The sequence below is a fragment of the Cornus florida genome, unplaced genomic scaffold (assembly GCF_030987335.1).
Source record: "Cornus florida cultivar Cherokee Brave unplaced genomic scaffold, ASM3098733v1 CherokeeBrave_3.0.0_Hap2_Chr11, whole genome shotgun sequence".
NCBI classification, from domain to species: Eukaryota; Viridiplantae; Streptophyta; class Magnoliopsida; order Cornales; family Cornaceae; genus Cornus; species Cornus florida.
In genome coordinates, this window is record NW_026775581.1 from 123716609 (window position 1) to 123734813 (window position 18205).

General features: G+C 34.8%; 2 protein-coding genes across 2 annotated transcripts; one reads left to right on the forward strand and one right to left on the reverse strand.

Moving 5' to 3' along the window:
* Nucleotides 1-219: 219 nt before the first annotated feature.
* On the forward strand, nt 220-4004 carry LOC132283851 (BTB/POZ and TAZ domain-containing protein 4). The gene is made up of 6 exons (XM_059785883.1): nt 220-508; nt 1271-1552; nt 2261-2391; nt 2725-3031; nt 3144-3457; nt 3730-4004. Exons 2-6 carry the CDS (start codon nt 1298-1300, stop codon nt 3854-3856), a joined length of 1134 nt encoding a protein of 377 aa, XP_059641866.1. The 5' UTR covers nt 220-508; nt 1271-1297; the 3' UTR covers nt 3857-4004.
* Nucleotides 4005-6370: 2366 nt separating this feature from the next.
* Nucleotides 6371-12383, reverse strand: LOC132282785 (formin-like protein 6). The gene is made up of 4 exons (XM_059784572.1): nt 10410-12383; nt 10124-10323; nt 7984-8225; nt 6371-7763 (listed from the first exon to the last, which is right to left on the reverse strand). Exons 1-4 carry the CDS (start codon nt 11894-11896, stop codon nt 6969-6971), a joined length of 2724 nt encoding a protein of 907 aa, XP_059640555.1. The 5' UTR covers nt 11897-12383; the 3' UTR covers nt 6371-6968.
* Between the last annotated feature and the right edge of the window lie 5822 nt (nt 12384-18205).

The window sequence follows — 18205 nt, forward strand, 5'->3', positions numbered from 1 at the left end:
ACGATGCTAGGTTAAAGTAGAAAACCCGGGAAAGCGCGTGAGTTTTACATGTATAACAATATATGTGTAAATGTATATTTATACGGAGTATTAAAAAATGCCACGAAAATGAAACGTGCGGTGTTCTTGGCTTTGAGGCTGACGAGGACACGAATCATCGTCTTGATCGAATTGTGACCGTGTATAAATTTATGTCGTCTGTCAAAATATTAAACAACAAAATATATTGGGGGTTATCTTCCAGTCTCTTTCTTATGCCAAGGAGATCCAATCAACCCTTTCTTTCTCGTAGTGTAAAAGGACAATCTCCTGTTGTTTCTTGTCAGTGTGTTGAATATATATATATATATATATATATTGTGTTTATGTGATACATGTAATATATATTATATATATAGTTGGGTTGAGGAGGCATTTAGAGACACGAGATCAGGAAGGAAGTGATTTCAGATTTCACCATTCTCCTGTTGTGTGCTTCTTCTGAAAGAGAAGAAAAAAACAAATAAAGGTAATGTGTTCTGTTTTCTCTACTTTCCATTTTCTTTTATTCTTTTAAAAATTGAGGGGAAAAGAAAGAAAAAAAAAAAAAAAAAAAAACAAACCTTTGAATCCAAATCTTTATATCTATTTAGGAATTTAGGTTTGATACTTCCTATTGATTGATTTAGAGAAATATCTATCTCAATTTGTGGTTATGGATTCAATTAAATTCTTAGCTGAGATCATAGAAAGAGGGTAGTCTTTGAAATTCCAGAAATAATTTTTGCACACCTAGAAACCAATAATGCAATTTCTGGTTAACCTTCTGGAAAATATTTTTCTTGCTTTTCTTCTTTCTTTTAATCAGTAATTGCTTACTTTGAAATGCAACGCATGAGAAAACAGTAAATTGAACCAAATTTCAAAAGCATTTTGAAAATTCATTTGGTTGACATTTTTCCGGAACTATTATATGAAGAGAGAACATTCTTTTGTAGTTATTTTTAAAACATTTTCTGTTTTTCGAGTTCTTGAAAGGTGTCTGTAGATAATTGAACCAAATAGTCCATTGATTACTCTCTAATTATGCCATATGTGTTGGACCTCTAATAAGTATCATTCACATTCATTTCAGATCCAATGCAATCATGTTATTCTCATACAATTCACATTAATATCAACATATAATATATTTCTGTTAGTTGTTTCCGAATCATAGCTTGTTTGTTCTCGACTACAGAGCTCCCATATTTGCACAATTGAAAAGTGATTTTGAATTTCTGTTTTGCAGAAGGAAACCTATAAACTGGTAGGAAAGATGGACGGCGGCTTTGAAGAATCTCCCCTATTTGGCAAGAGAAATTCTCCGGTGCCACCTCCATTACCGCAGCCCTCAACAACCGGTTATCCTTCAAAGGGTTTGGTGATGAATGGATCATCTCTAAGAAGATGCGGCTTTGTGACTACAGCAACAAGGGATTTATGGGATCGCCTCTTTGATGAAGGTTACAGAGCAGATGTTTCTATTAATACTATTAATGGTGGCATCATCTATGCACATGCTAGTATTCTTGTAAGTTCTTATATTACAGATCTGTTAAATATAGAGGGGAATTAGATCCGTTATTATGTGTTTGTAAACGGTGTACAGATTATATATTGGAGATAAACACCATTAACAAGGTCCGGAATTACTTAGAACATACTTGATCATGTAATAATCAACTTCACAATCTTACTCAGATATTGAGTAGCTACATGAAAAGCTCTTCCATAGGATCAGTAGGATCCTAAATGGAGGAATATAATAAATATGAGGAGGAAATTGACTGGATAAACAACTTACGGACATAACTTACATGAAAAACTCATTATTAATATGATTTTGCTAGATCTGATCATTCATGATTTATATATAAACAAAAGCAGTTCAAGTTTATTACATGGGGAAGAAAAGTATATGTTGCTTTGAGTTAAGCCCTTAGGGTTGAGATTTATAATTTGTGTTGCTACCTATTTCTACCTCACAAGAGACAGACACAAAAGTCATGAATACACAATCTAAAAAAGATGTGCTGAATGTTATTTCTCTTGAATGGCCCTGCATCGTTCCACTGGTATATGATCTGCTACCATAAGCATGCCCACTTCTTTCGTGGTGAAGTGTGTTACCTGGGTTAGGATTTTATTTTTTCCATTAAAATGCGGACTTAAAATATTGTATTGACAAAAAAAAACATGGTATTTTAAAGGTATAAATATTAGTTTCTCACTGTAACAGGGCATGGCTTCTCCAGTTTTCAAAAGCATGTTTAAGCAGTTGAAAAAACGTGGTCATCATCGATCATTCTCAATTAATGGAGTTCCATATGAAGCAGTTCGAGTTTTCATACGGTTCCTGTACTCTTCCTGGTAAGTGGCAGTTCGAGTTTTCAATTAATGGAGTTCCATGACCAATATTGGTGTCTCTTCATTCTGTGTTTTTTGGAATATTTCTTGCTGCCCCAATTACTTGTATATAAAGGAACTCTTTAACTTGATTGTTTTTGAGGGCTTTCGCATGAAATGACAATTTCAACATCTCTGACCATCTTCACTCAAATTTTGTTGTCATGGTCATGGAGGACTTATAAATCGTAAGAAGAGGCTGAAATTTATGCTACTGTGATTCTTGTTGTCACCAGTCACTACTGTAATTAACAAAATTCTTCTTTGTGCTAATTGTTATTGGTGTTCCATGTGTAGCATTGAGCAAGAAGAAATGGAGGAATACATCTTGCATTTGTTGGTCCTGTCACATGCTTATGTTGTTCCCCGGTTGAAGGAATTGTGTATACTGCGGCTAGAAGAGGGATTGCTCACTATAGAAAATGTGGTTGATATCTTACAGCTTGCACTATTGTGCGATGCCCCTCGGCTTACTCTTGTTTGTCACCGTTTGATTCTGAAGAGTTTCAAGGCTGTTTCAGCCACAGACGGATGGAAAGTGATGAAAGAGAGCCACCCGGTGCTGGAAAAGGAACTCATGCAGTCATTGATTGAAGAAGAAACCGTAAGTATTTATTTATTTTCCGTTGCTTGGTAAAACAGAATGGTAATTCATGTTAAAATTCCTTCCACATTCTTATTTAAGATTTGTGCAACGTGTTGATTTTCACTTTCAGATGCAAAAGGTACAGATGAGAAAGATAAATGAGAGGAAGATCTATTTACAATTATATGAGGCAATGGAAGCTCTTGTTCATATATACAAGGATGGTTGTCGGACCATTGGTCCACACGATAAGTTGTTAAAAGGTGATCAGCCACCTTGCAATTTTGCAGCTTGCAAGGCACTGGAGTTGCTAGTCCGTCACTTTGCTGGTTGCAAGATGAGAGTCCCCGGTGGCTGCATTCATTGCAAGAGAATGTGGCAGCTCTTGGAATTACATTCCCGTCTCTGTGCCGATTCGGATGTGTGTAGAGTTCCTTTGTGCTGGTGCGCCTGCTAAACCTCTTTCGTGTTTGTGTTTTATGTACTTGTTCATAATTTTTCTTTTTCCTTCCATCTACCGTAGCATGAATGATTTAGGTTCAGTTAAGCTAAAACAGGTGCAAAATTGCATTGATATTATAGAGCAGATGTCATTGGCCTTAGCAGTTTAAACCTTCCACCCTATGGAAAGAATGTTGTAGTATTCCACATTTTTCCACTCTTACAGAAGTTAGCTAAAACTTTCCACTAATCTGGATAAAATTTCGCGGTTTCAGGAACTTTAAGGAGAGGATTAAGAAACAGAACAAGAAGGATGATGTGAAGTGGAGAATTTTGGTAAGAAAGATCTTGAGAACAAAGAGCATATCTGGAGCGCCATTCTTTTCATCGGTATATTCATGATTGAGTGGCCGGGTCTCATATGATCCGCTTTTGTTGTACATTTTTGTGTAATTAGAAAAAATTAGGACATTATTGTTCCAAATGTTCCAGTGATGATCCATTGTATCTGAATTCATATTATGAAGCAAAGAATCACTTCTTCCCCCAACATTTTCCCTTTCTGAAATGTATGCGTGTCCAATGTCCATTCTCTTCCCTCAAATAAAATTAGGGTTGATCACGGTTCGATTTTGGATAAAATTCAAACTAATTCAGTTCTCACGGATTGGTTAAATCTGAAACCGAACTGATCCGTGGGGACTCTCAATTCGAACCAAACCGATGGTTCCCACGGATTGGACTTAACAGAACACAACTAAGAAAACTGAAATTAGAGGCAAAATACTATTTTCGTTTGAGTCATGCATGAATTTAAAGGGAAAAAGAGAATCTGAATTTCTAAAGACCACATATTAATAAATGGGCTATGAAAATGACAAAGTAGAACTGAATCTAAGTGACAAGATGGAGCAATCAAGACTTTTTTCTAAATGAAGAGGAAATGAATGATCGCCAATGTATATTGGAGATGCTTACTTATACGGGTTCCATAAGAGACTGAGCATAGCAAAATGAGACTTGATGGGAGGCCAGACTTGCAAATAAAAGGAATATAAAAACTAAAAAGTGTAAGCAGTAAAGCATCTTGGGATTAAAGAAACAATAAAACTTTTGAAAACTTAATGATTAAAGAAAACAAAAACATCAATAATGTATTCTGTATCAGATCGGTTCAGTTTTTTTAGCACCTAATTTGTTAACCGATCCGGTCACTACGGATTACTAATTTTTCAATCCATCATTGAACCACGACACTAGAAAACCAAACCGAACCGCACAGATCAGATCAGATCAGATTGATTCGGTTTAGCGGATTGAAAAATTATTTGAACATCCCTAAATAAAATAATAAGAAAGAAATAAAATATATATAAAAAATCACATTCTAATCATATAGCAATGCTAATTACAAAATGTGGTTCATCTGAGGTAGAGATTTGAATCAGCGACCTATCGTTTGTCCGGCCACCGCCGGATTGATCAAATTAAGGCTTCTAGCCCTAGCCTCTGTGTTCACCGGATCGAATGAAAGGTTTAGACATGGATAGTCTAGGGCAAACTAGACTAGAGATGTCTTTGTGCCTTTGTAGTTTGCTGATGGGCTTAGTCCCTGTTGTTTTGTTTGGGCCTGTCCATTGTTCGAGGGCTGGGCCATAGTTGAAGGATTTGGCCTTCGTTATCTCTTTCTAATTGTTCTGCATTTATACAAATATTACCTTCCGGAAACAAACAAAAGAAAAAAAAAAAAAAAAGAAGATGCATTGCATACAAGGTCTTTTAAAATCTAAAAATTATGAAAATTTAAAAATAATAAGGTTAGCAAAGTAATAAATATATACTATGTATAGCATCTACAAATATAAAATTGACTAAAAATATTGAAGTAATTTTTTTTTTTTTTTAAATGTGAGAAATGTTATATGTTATTTGAAATTGAAAAAAAAAAATGTCAAGAGGTAGCAAGTCTAATCCAACGGTCAAATGAGATAGCATTTACTGTAAAACCAACACCATCTAATGACTGGTGGATGATACTGTTCTTAGCAATCCCTTTGGTTTGGTGGTTGGTATTATTATTTTTAACTCTCTTAAAAATGCCAATCCATCAATATATATATCTGAAAATATACTCCCATTAAAAAAACACTTGTGACTACTTTAAATAACACTTGCAGAAAATGAGATGGCCCATGCTAACATTAATGAGATACAGCATTGTCCCTTACATTCTTTTTGGCATGAAAGGAGGTCCCCACCTATTCAACCAACAAACTTTTTTGTTAATTCAGAATGTGTTCCCACCTTTGCTTAATGCTTACCCATTTGGTAGATTGTGGCCATGGCAGATTGCAGATATCAGAAAGACAAACCTCTCATCCCTATTTGGTATGTCCCTTTAATTTACTTCCCTATCTTGGTTTTCTTTTTTTATCTCATTCCCATCTAAAATTTTCCAGCTATAGTAACTGTTCAATAGCTCACACTTCAATCACAGTCATAACATTTTATTTTAGGCACTAAATCATGAACACATGTCCAGGATTTTACTTCAGAGTGGTTATGAATTTGTATTAGTTTCCATATACTACCATTCTCTTCTTCTTGCTTTTTGGAATGTTGATGTTCTGAAACCACTTCTACAGAGACATTTTTACAGTCATGTGGTGCTCATCACCTTGTGTGTGAGTATACATAAATTTCTTGTGCAACTTTCAGGGCTAAATCAACATGTTAGATTTGGAGGTATGCCTGAACTATCATATTTTCTTTAGTTTCAACTTTCAATGCTGTCTCCATGGTTTTGCAAAAGTAAATAGATGGGCCGTTTGTTAGCTCAATACACCATGATCAGTCACATAGCAGCTTAAAACTCAAACGAGAATGACAAAGGATTTAAGGCTTAATTTCCGGAAGGGAAAAAAAAAGAGACAAAAAGCTTCAAACATGGTTGCTAATTATGAAAGAGATATAAATAAAATTCAGATTTATGCATTGTCTGACATCAAAACATTATTTTCTCTAGTATGTGTTTAAGTGAAGAAGACTATCTTTTGACTGTGCTAATTTGTGTTGGAGAGGGAAAAAGAAGCGTTCTTTCCTTCATTATGCGATTTAGGGTTTCTTGTTGCTGGGTGTTGAATGTTGATCATTTTGATGTCGCCCTCTTGTGCACAACTCCTTATTCTTGTTCTTCTTTTTATTTGGTATCCAGCCCTTCAATTCTGTAGACTTTCCCATAATGCCATTCCATGCCACAAACACCTTTTTCTTGATTTGAACGAACGAAGCTAGAATCTACAATGTGAGAGTTGTCCTTGTGTGCACGGTGTGGAATTCTCTTGACAATGAAGGCCCCTTCTGTAGTGGTTTTCACTTCCCAATCATCCTACTCCTTTGACATGCTTTTAACAAAAGAAAGAGAGAGATATCAACAACACTGCTTCGATCCAAAATGAGTTCGGAACAATGACAGTATCCCCTTGAAATTGGAGTGCATCATATTAACATATTCTCACGGTGACGAGCTTTCCTCATCTGAACTCGTATCCTGTCTCACGTTATATCTATTAAGTACGGGTAGTGATGCAGTTGCAGGTATCCGGAATGATCTAGCAGATCCCACCATTGACGTATCCTGCATCCTCCCTACATCCTTGCACACATGATCCAGTACAGAGAGAAAATCTCTTACAATCATGAAGATTCTGAAAGGGTGGGCTTCCTCTTTCGCAGCATTGCCATGAAAATACTCTGTGACCTCTTTAACCAGGGCTAAGGCCTTTTTCTCATCAGCCTTAATGCTACTGATTTCCTCATCGGCCTCTCTAAGAAACATTTTCATTGATGCAAAGAATTTCCCAGGCATGTTTGGCTTCTCATATTGCAAAACGAGACGTACTTTCTCAAGCCCCATTTCAAGCTTTGACACATAGCTACTCAAGACATCTGAGTCCATTCCTGCCGCTTTTTTGACGTTGCCAAGTTCTCTGCTTAACCCTGCAACAACTTGCAATCCCCGCTTCTTGAAATCCTCCTCCTTCACTTTGGAATTCATTTGGTTTGGGAGGTTTTCAGTAATAGAATCAGAACCCGCACCTTCCAATCTGATAATCTCTTGGACTACAAAGTGGAGCAAAGTTGTTTTTCCATCTGTTCCCTTTATATCCACTAATTTTAACAGTGTATCGAGTTTAAAAGCTATAGCATCACCACGATTAGTGCCAACATTCATTCTGTTTCCTGTCCTGAGAACAGCTTCAAGAAGTTTTAGGAATAACCGGCTGTTCTTCAGTTCTTCACTGGCTACCTGAGGTATGTCATTCATGATAAGTTACATCTCATGAAAAAAATCCTTTAAGAAAAGTTGCTTCAAATATGATTAATAAAAAATTGAAGAGCTAATTTGTGGAAGTCATTTGTTTGACAAAACGGGAGAGTCAAGAAAACAGGGCAATGTTACAGAAGAAAACTGATAGCTAGAAATTTCAGCAAAGGAATTGATTAAGTAGCCTTGTCTAAAAAATTACCTCTAGGGTCTGAAAAGACTTCCTCAAGTATTTTACTTCCGTATCAAAATTTTCTCTGTAGAGCATGGCTTCAACTCTTTTAAAGGCAAATGGTATATCAAGTACTGCCTTGAGAAATCGCTCTGCAGACCCTAATTTTGAGATGTCTCCACTGTAATCTTTAAGTTTTATCTCTTCCTCCTTTGTTGGAGCCATCTTCACCAAAGTTTCCAAAAGCTCAGCACCCAAGCCTTCTGGGTTTCCTGTTGCACCACAAAATGTGGTGAAAAAATCTGAATGTGCAGGACCCACCCAAAAGTATAGTAGAATAACAAAAGGACATAAATGTTTGGGCATTGCATTTAAAATGGCAGTTTGTCATGCCAATTTATCTGACAACTGCTTTCCAGGATTAATTCTACTAGGTTATGATGATCCCGTTATTGTAACTCTCTGAGCATTCAGTGTGCATGCATATAGTATGCTTTCAACCTTGATATATAATTATAAGGAATTTTCTTAATCCATGTAGATTCATACACAAATGTATAACAACTAAACTAATCAAATACAATATGTGAGATACAATCTCTGTTTTGAGTTCTTATGACTATTCAATAATAGGAAGACCAACACAGCAACATTGGAATGATTTTTCAAGGCAATATATAGGGTAACCTTGCAATTACTTCTGGTCGCAAGTTCGCAACAGAATAGCAAATAGATAGCTTGGAAGGTATAAAGTTGCCAAAAGAAAATTTGAACAATGTCATTTTAAAGGTGGAAAAACATAATTCAGAGAGTTTATCAGATATATTTTTGATGTGTCCTGAAAACTAGAAACTTATTCATTGTGTTAAATTCAAAGCACTTTGAATTTGATTTGACTACTACATAAACATTTCTGCAATGTATTAATCTATCCGTCTATTAGTCTATATATCTAGAGCAATGTCCTGCTATACTTGCCTATTGAGCCTTTGCCTGGTCAAGAGTGCTGACTGTTGAGATGATACCTTAGTTCTCACACTAAGAGTGCTCATTTACCCAACTCAATTCATTCACGAATATCTCATCTATATTCTCAAGTGATTGAGAACTGTAGGAAACAAAACAGCTGAAGAGGAGAAAGGGAATAAGGAAACAGTTGAAGGGAATGGACCTTTTCTCATTATGTGAAACTGTTGATTCATTGAAAATCATTTATAGCAATGAAACAAATAGTTCATGATGTCAACAAAGACTTGAACTAGAACTTTGCTCCAGAAACCTTTGGTGAAATCAAGCACAATTGTCAATCATATATAGTTGGGAGAAGATTGTAAAAGTATTATGGAAAATGATTGTTAAGTCCACAAATCTGACCTATTTGTTAGGCCGATGGCTTGAAAGGCATTGATTACATGCAAGTGGGACCCCGTGTAATCCAATTTGCATGTAATCAATGACTTGAATGCCTTCGGTCTAACAAATCGCTCAGATTTGCAGTCCTAAGTATCATGCTTCAAGTATTATATAGAAAGAATCACTATTTGAACTTGAGAAGAGTGTGCTGAATAGATTGTCTAATTAGCTAATTATCACTTCTTCAATAGGTGAGGAGTGAGTCAGCAGAAATAAACTTGTAGGTAGATGCCTTGATGATTTTTTTTTTTTTTTTTTGAGAATTTATGTTACGGTTTTTTAACTACCTTAATTGTTTGCAAATTAGCTCTAATCATTTGATCATAAAGGTTTTCGAAAGCTTTATAGTTTTTCAATCTCTGTTCTGGTGATTCACCATGTGTAGACAGTGGCACTGCAACATTAACCTTTTTCTTCTGTTCTTTGTTTCCAATTTGGCTTGTAAATAAGATAAGTTTGAGTTCTTGTGTCATTTGGAGTATGCAAGAACTGGTGTATTAAGTACCTTAGACACACCAGCTACCTACTACATAATAGGTAGTTGAAGCCCCCATATTTTACACTACAAGTTTGGTAAATGTAAATTTTTATCTTGTCTTCATTCACCTTGCATTTCCTACAAACATGTTGGCCCTCCTGATTTAAGACGATGTAAACTTCTATTTCTTTTATAGACTTATTCTATGGTGATCTTTCATGCAGAAAATGTCCTATATGCACTTTTCTGATTAGGCATATCAGTGAGTAAATAACATACCGTCTAGAAGTGCATCGCAGACCTCGTCCCTCGTCACATTCAATGCTCTTAACAGAATAGCTATGTTCTGTGACTTCTTTGGGTCCAAAACTCTGTTCTCCTGTTCCACAGGAGGAAGAACTGATCTCCTAGTCGCTTCTTTTGGAACCGAATTAGCGGAATTACATCCAAAAAGAGTCTCCATCATGTCCTCATTCAATCTACAAACAATCCAAAAGGTCTCTATGATCACAAATAGTACACCAGTATAAACTTCTACCATAAGATATTTGCTATTTGTACTTACTGAAAGGAGCTCGATTTCAGCTGGTCCCACACCGTTGCTCGGTCTGAAGTTGCCCTTACTTTATCCCAATGCAGAGCCTTCAATTTGGGTTTTGATCCATCCGCATCATCAGCATCATTCCTCTCTGAAGAACTGGCACCTCTGCTAACTTCATCAACAACAGGCCTTGTTTTCTCAACCCCAGAAGCTACTTTGGGACTAGGAATCCTTAATTGTGGCTTTGTCAAATCTTGGGCAGGGGTTGAGAGGACACTTGTTTCCGAATATCCAAATTTCTGCAGCATTGATGGCGGTGGTGGAGGCGGCGGAACTGGGATTTTGGATGCCTGTGGGGATTGATTGTTTATTGAATGAAGACGCGCCATATTTGGTGGTGGTGGTGGTGAAGAAAATTTTGGTCTTTTTGGAGAATATGACATTGTCGGTGGACTATACTCAACTTGAGCTTGAACAGACGACTTTAGTAGCAACTGGGAATATGGCGGCGGCGGTGGTGGCGGCGGCGGTGGTGGAGGTTGCTTAATTGATGGTATAATACTAAGTTTAGTATCCGGGGACGAAGCTGAAAGGCGCGATTTGGGTGAAGTTCTTTTGGAATGAGGAACAGGAGGACTAGTAACATCGCGTTCAGCTTTGGCCTGACACACCAAGCTAGTGCCAGTGTTGTTGTTCGGATAGCTATGGCGTGAATTGGGCGTGTAAGACCCTTCATCTTTTTCGGCCAAAGAGCCGTGCGGCGTGTAAAACGTCGTCTCGTGACTCTCCTCGTCCGACGAGGACATCGGAGGTGGCGAATTCATGGTTGGAAGAGGAGGCTTAGTCAGTGGTGGAAGCGGCTGGAGATCAGGACTTGGCCTGTACCGATCCGACCTCTTTACGGAGTTCAATTTCCGGTAAGGCGACCCATTTGCTTCATTAGCGTTAGCCTCATTGACCGATCTCCGGTTCGCTGGTTCCACCGTTCCGATATACAGAAAAGTAGACGGTTGAATTCTTGATTCTTCTTGAAGTCCCTGTGAGTTGCTGCCTCCGACGAGCTTCTGTGTGTCACTTGGGTGTTTCACTCTGTGCTTGTAGAGATAGAATGCCAATGCTGATAACATGCCCAGCGTGACAATCCCAACTGATATAGCAATTGCCACTTTCTTGGCAGGTTTGGTTGGCTGAGTGGCAATTGGGTTTGGCACCGCCGTGCCATTGGCCGGTGCCGGCGGTGTTTGCGCCTGATCCGGGGTTGTCCCGGTGGGGACCTCCGGGAAAAATGGCTGGTCTGGGTTGGGGAAAGTCGGGCTGTCAGGTGGCGGAGGCGGTGGCGCTTCCGCTGGTGGCGGTGCTGAACTCGCCGGATATAAAGGCTGGTGTAGAATTCTCCTGTGAGTTCTAATCAAATCTTGAATTTTGGCCAGTCCGGTTGTGAATTGGAGTGTGAAAGCTAGTATAGTCAATGATAGGATCAAAAAGTGGAGGCTCGTATGATGAGCTCTCATGGTGTTACTTTGTGGGCTTCTTCTTCTCTTATGTTGTCTTGTTCCACCCAATTCATCTCTGGTTTTGTTACGCTAGAGAGAGAAAGTTAGGAAGAGATAGAGAGAGAGTGAGGGGAAGGAAGCTTCTTTCTGCTGCAAGATCTGGATGCTCTGTTTGATGATGTCAGAAAGGGTTACCATTTCCTTTTCTTTTTCCTTTGCTAGGGAGGTTTCTTGAGGTAAAGAATGCCACGTGGCAGTGGAATTCACTTTAGGGGGTGACTTTAATTAGTGGACAATGTTGCCCATGTAGTGCTTGTTTTTAAAACACTAACTTGGAGTCCTCTTTATCTTAATTTATTAGTGATTTATTGTATTAGATCGGAGCTTAGGGTCATACCTGTAATTTCAGTAAGGAATGTGCTCAGTTAACGCTTTCCTCTTTTTTTGCTTTCTCTTTCCTTTGCTCGATCCACCGACTCTCTCTCTCTCTCTCTCATGGACAAACACACGGGGCATATGCTTTTTTTCTCTATTTCTTTTCTCTCTCTTTTCTCCTTCTTTTGTTGGCCATTTGCAATACGAGTGGGAAACACCTTCTCGACGAAAAAGACAGTATTATCCTTTTTCAACACCACAACGTTGTATTCAATTCTTGTACAGTTTAGAGTCAATAATGCACCTAATCGTGCTGCGCGAATTAACAGCGTACCCACTTATGGAGATTTTTTGTACTTTGAATTCACAATTTTAAATGGCGAAATTTAACTTTAATTGGTTTCATTTTATCATTACAATGGTGAATTCTACTATTTAAAGTGGTGAAATTTTGAAATAAATGTAATGCAATGTGTATCAAAAAAAAAAAAAAACATAAGATAGAATTTTGATTTGTCAATAGTTTGCATTTGAAATTTCTAGTATGGAAAGCTTGGCATATTTTTTTATCTAGGGACTTATTCTTCAGGATACTTATACAGTCCACAGGTTCAATTCGAGTTCATACATACGAATTCGCAAATTTGAGCAAAATAATTTGTTCAAGCTATTTCTTGCAGCATATTTTAAATAGGTTTTTTTTTAAGTGATAATGAGGTATTATACAGAATTATTTGAAATGATAGTGAGACGTCTACATTATTGTATAAATAACAATAAATATTTTTGTCATCTCAATAATAATAAGGATAATTTAAACCATCCACCCTTGTTCACTGCCAGCGCCACTTTTCTTAACTTACTTTTTTACACAATCAATATGTCATGAGTTTTACCATTAAAAAATAAATAAATAAAATGTCATGAGTTTAAAATAAAATTAAAAAATAAAAAATAAAATATATTAACAAAAATGTCTTGGTGTATATTATGGTTTGGGACAAGGTCACTCTGTTGCAGTGGCGTAGCCACATAGGAACAAGTGGAGGTAGCTGTCCTCATTGAACTTTTAATTTTATATAGAAAGATTTTTATATTTGTATAATTGTCCCCACTAAAATTTGATAGTGTACTTATATATACATATAACCAAATGACCATTCACGGTATTACACTAAAAAAAAATATAAGGAATATAATTTTTTCAAAAAATATGATATTTTTTTTTCTACTTCCTCAAAATATTATATTCTTTCCCACTTTCTCAAAAAAATACAAAATATTCTTTTCACACTTTTGAATTTACCACAAACAAATGTGTTATTTTCTTTACATTTTCAGTCTTCAACATTTTTCTTTGAGCGAGTCTTCAACATTTTAAAAATTCACAAAATCTAAACAAATACTGTAATGTGGAGATAGGTAATCTGATATATATATATCATCATCTAAATTTATGATTATTATGCCATGAATATTTTAAAACTCAATTGCGCAATTGAACGGAAGACCAATGGATGAATGATATGATGGTTATGTATATTGAGAAAGACATATTTAGTACTGTTGACAATGATGTTATTATTCAACGCTTTCCGAATATAAAAAATCGTTGAGGTCAGTTGTGAATGTACTGAATAAAAATATTATGAATCAATGTTTTAATTTTTACATATATTATTTTGGTTCAAATTATATATATTATTGTTATTAAAAATTGCCCTTACTGAAGGAAATTTCTGGCTACGCCACTGCTCTCTTGAGTCATTTTCTCACAACCAATATGCCATCTCTCATTTCTAGCATGTATATGAAAATTTATTTAAAAAAAATGTAGAAAAATATTAATTTGTTAGTTTGGATAGCATGAAAGTGAAAAGAAAGTGATTATGCAAACTAAAACCATCCTTATAAAGTAATATGATGGATTATTAAATTCAAATATATAATTGTTTATATTCATTTCTATTATTTATATTTAGAATAAGGCTTCATAATATTTTCTTAAGTAAAACTAATTATTAGTTTAAGATAAACAAATTAAAAATAATAAAAAATTAGAGATAAAGAGGCAATACTACTCTTTGTGAGAAAAATAAATTATTTCACAACATAAATAAATAACTATATATATATATATATATAGTTATATATATATATATATATATATATATATATATATATATATATATATATATACGGATTATGAGTGGCTAGAATTACAACATAGAACAGACAATTAAAAAAAATAAAAAATTCTATTTAGAAGCAGGATCTATTTTAAGCAATTTTACTCAAATTATCATTAATATTCTGCATATATAAATGTATAATTTGGGTAAAATAGGAACGACAAATAAATAATTTTCGTTTATTTTTTGGTGATATTTTTTTGAAAAAAAATACTTAATGCGAGAAACTAAATTTTTCCTTCTCTTTCTATCTATCAAAACTTTAACAAAATTTAAAAATTTTCTCTTTCTCTTTCTTTTCTATCTGTTTTTACCTAACCAAAGAAACCCTAAACTCCGGACACACTTCATGGTAATTACACATATTTTATTAGTCACTAAATTATTATTATTATTATTATTATTTTTTAAAGTAATTGTCTGGTGCATTAAACGGTAAGATTGTACATACTCTAAGAATTAGCATTACCATTATGGATAAATAAATAAAAAACCGAAATTAAAAATCAGTAATGATTTGCATGTGTTTTGCGCATGCATAATACTTGTGTATTTTATTCATTTGAAACTTGTTAATTATTTGGTTAGATGTCTTCTGTCTATGTAATGATTTAATAAAAAATGAATGAGCTAATAGTTGCTGTTAACTCAAATCTTGCAAACATTGTCGGTCGTATTACAACGTTTACTTTTGGGGCTGATTGATTAAGAATCAAAATTTAAGACAGTGACATTTGTCGGTTTTCAACTGTTAATTAGTAGATAAAAACACCACTAAAAACAGGGTGACTTTTAAATTAGGGAAAATTACATATAAATGGAGTTAAAGTTCCATATTTACTTAGAGGTTGAGTCAAAGTTCCATATTTCTCTAAAATGGATTGCTGAGGTGGCACATGGTTTTTTACTGTTTAGAAATTGTGATGCCTAAAATACCCTTCCGCGAAGGTACTACTTTTTCTTCGAAGGTACTACTTTTTTGAACTGAAGGTACTACTTTTTGGCGTTCAGGTACCATGTTTTTTAAACACTCGCGAAGGTACTACTTTTTCTCCGAAGGTACTACTTTTTTGAACTGAAGGTACTACTTTTTTGAACTGAAGGTACTACTTTTTTATTAGGGAAGGGCATTTTAGGCACCATAATTTTTTAAACAGTAAAAAATCATGTGCCACCTCAGCAATCCATTTTAGAGAAATATGGAACTTTGACTCAGTCTCTAAGTAAATATGAAACTTTGACTCCATTTATATGTAATTTTCCTTTTAAATTATGAATAAGTGCTCCACAAATCAATATATATATATATACACAAATAATCATTGTGGGATCATTATTAAACAAGATTATGGTGACACGTTATAGAAGCAAACAAGCCACTGTCTTTTCTTGCTTAGTTGGAGTCATACTTTTCCTAATGAATTATTCAAAAGTGATTGTATAGAAAGAAATCACTGGAATTTTTTAAATATAAATGATTTTTTTTTTTTTTGGTTCTTCGTTGTCAAGTCATTGTATAATTAAAGAGAAAGCTAAACTGTTGGTAATTGGTAATCCTATATATAGGGTGTTGGACCACATATATGTGGTGAACCAAAATTCATAGAAGGGTTAAAAAGTTGATATGTGCTTAAAATAAAATAAAAAAACATGTAATAAGATTGAAATCAACATAAAAATTACTGGATTTCTTTTATTACCACGACTTTTGGATGTGGTAATGTTAGACTAAGATACAGAGAAATATAGAATTTTAAATAAAGCGAAATAAAAAAATAAAACTCATTTAGTTTACTACAAATAATGTGTTGTTGTTGTAACTTTCTTTCATATGCTAGGCACCATTTGTTTTCTGTATTTCTCACTTAAATTTTCTTCTTATCATAAGTTTTACCCTATGTGTGTGTGTCTGTATGTATATATTTAAAAAAGGATGTTAAATAAAAAGTTTCAAATGGTAATAAAAATTTGTACTTTTATGGTTACAAAAACAGAAAAATATACAAATAAAAAATGAAATGAGAAGTAATGATATTTAATAAAATTGAAATTATCCATTTTTTTTTCAATAATTTAGAATATTATTATCCATTATGGGTTTATTCTTTGATTATTAGAATTTATACTTGTCTTAGTGCCAAAGAATTGCAATCCACCCTTTTGATGTAAGACGAATCTTAAAGTTGAAATGCTACTTGTGTTTGGGGTATAGAATATTAGAATGCTCTCTCATTCTAAAAGTTTGGGTAGCAACGGTAACAAAATCAAGAATCTCGAGATTTTATGAGTACATTAAGCATAAAACTTTGCTTTGAGACTTCCCATTCAATTCGGACAAAAAAAAAAAAAAAAAAACCTACTTTCCACATCAGCCCCCATAATATTCTATTGTATGTGAATGTGATGGGTCCCATTTGTAATTGTACCCTATCAATATGTGAATACGGATTCAAAACTCTAAGTATGATACAGTTTTGATGGGAAGGCTTGACTAATCAACACCCACTGTGATGAGACATGCCCACATCATCCTTTTTCTTTATGACACAGCTTGGAATGGCAAGCACTAAATAATGACATTGACTAGTGACTAGTCCGTTTACTTTGTTTGGTTTAAGTTTATTCCACAGGTGAGTTGAAAAAGTGTAACGCTTGTGAACGCCCTTCTTCCACTATCGTTTACTGTTAGAATTTTCATTCTAAATAACATTGATGTGCTGCATGGATAATCATGGTGAAATAGATAGCACCGTTGTTCATTTGTGAGTCCAAAATAGAGCTTGTTCGGTTTGATAACTTTTTGTATTTTTGTTTTGATTGGAAACAGAAATAATGTTTCTATTTTGAAGTACGTTTAAAACTGTTTTTTACGTAACGGATATTTATTACAAGATTTTTGAAAACAGAAACATGAAAATATGTTTGGTGCAAAAATTTTGCAAGTTTAAAATTTTAATAACTAATTAAAAATAATTTTCAAACCAAACAATCAAACCAAGGATGCTAATTAGGGGATTTATATCTCCTCCTCTAATAACATTATCGGTTTAAGTTTTTGTTCTAAACATAAAAAACTCATGTTTGCTAATTTTGTAAAATATGTCGAATGTTTCTGTTGCAATATTATAAGAGGCGATTCCTCCCAAAACAAAAAGTCTTCCACGCCCCCACGGATTTACAGGTCATACTTTTTCCGTTAGTCCATATTATAAGTATCCCATACAGATGTTGGTGTGGCTGTTTGTGAGTAATGAACACCTCAATGAGACCTTCAAGTTGAAGTGATGTTTATTGTGGGCGAAAGTTAGGTCAAGACCATATATATATATATATATATATATATATATATATTAGCATCAACATCAACATCAACCTCAACACAAATGTTATGGGACACAGTGTCCACTGCAACATGAGACCAAAATCAGAAAAAATAGGTTTAGTCTCATCTATCAACTACACTATTAACTACCTCCTCACATACTCAAATGTGGTTTGGAGAGAGACATCAGCTTCTTTAAGAGAGTCCTCAACTTGTTGCAACTTGCAACACACCAACTACAACTTATTAAACATTGAGTTTCAGCGTCATATCACACACAGTCCATCAACATCCAATCTTTGGATTTTAAAAAATGAGAGAAAAAAAAAAGTGAAGCGAAACTCGTGAGAAATTTTAGATCTCTCGTTGGAACAAAAAAATTGGGAGGGAAGCTACTCTTTTATATCAGAGCCAGGTTTCGATCCTGGGACCTGTGGG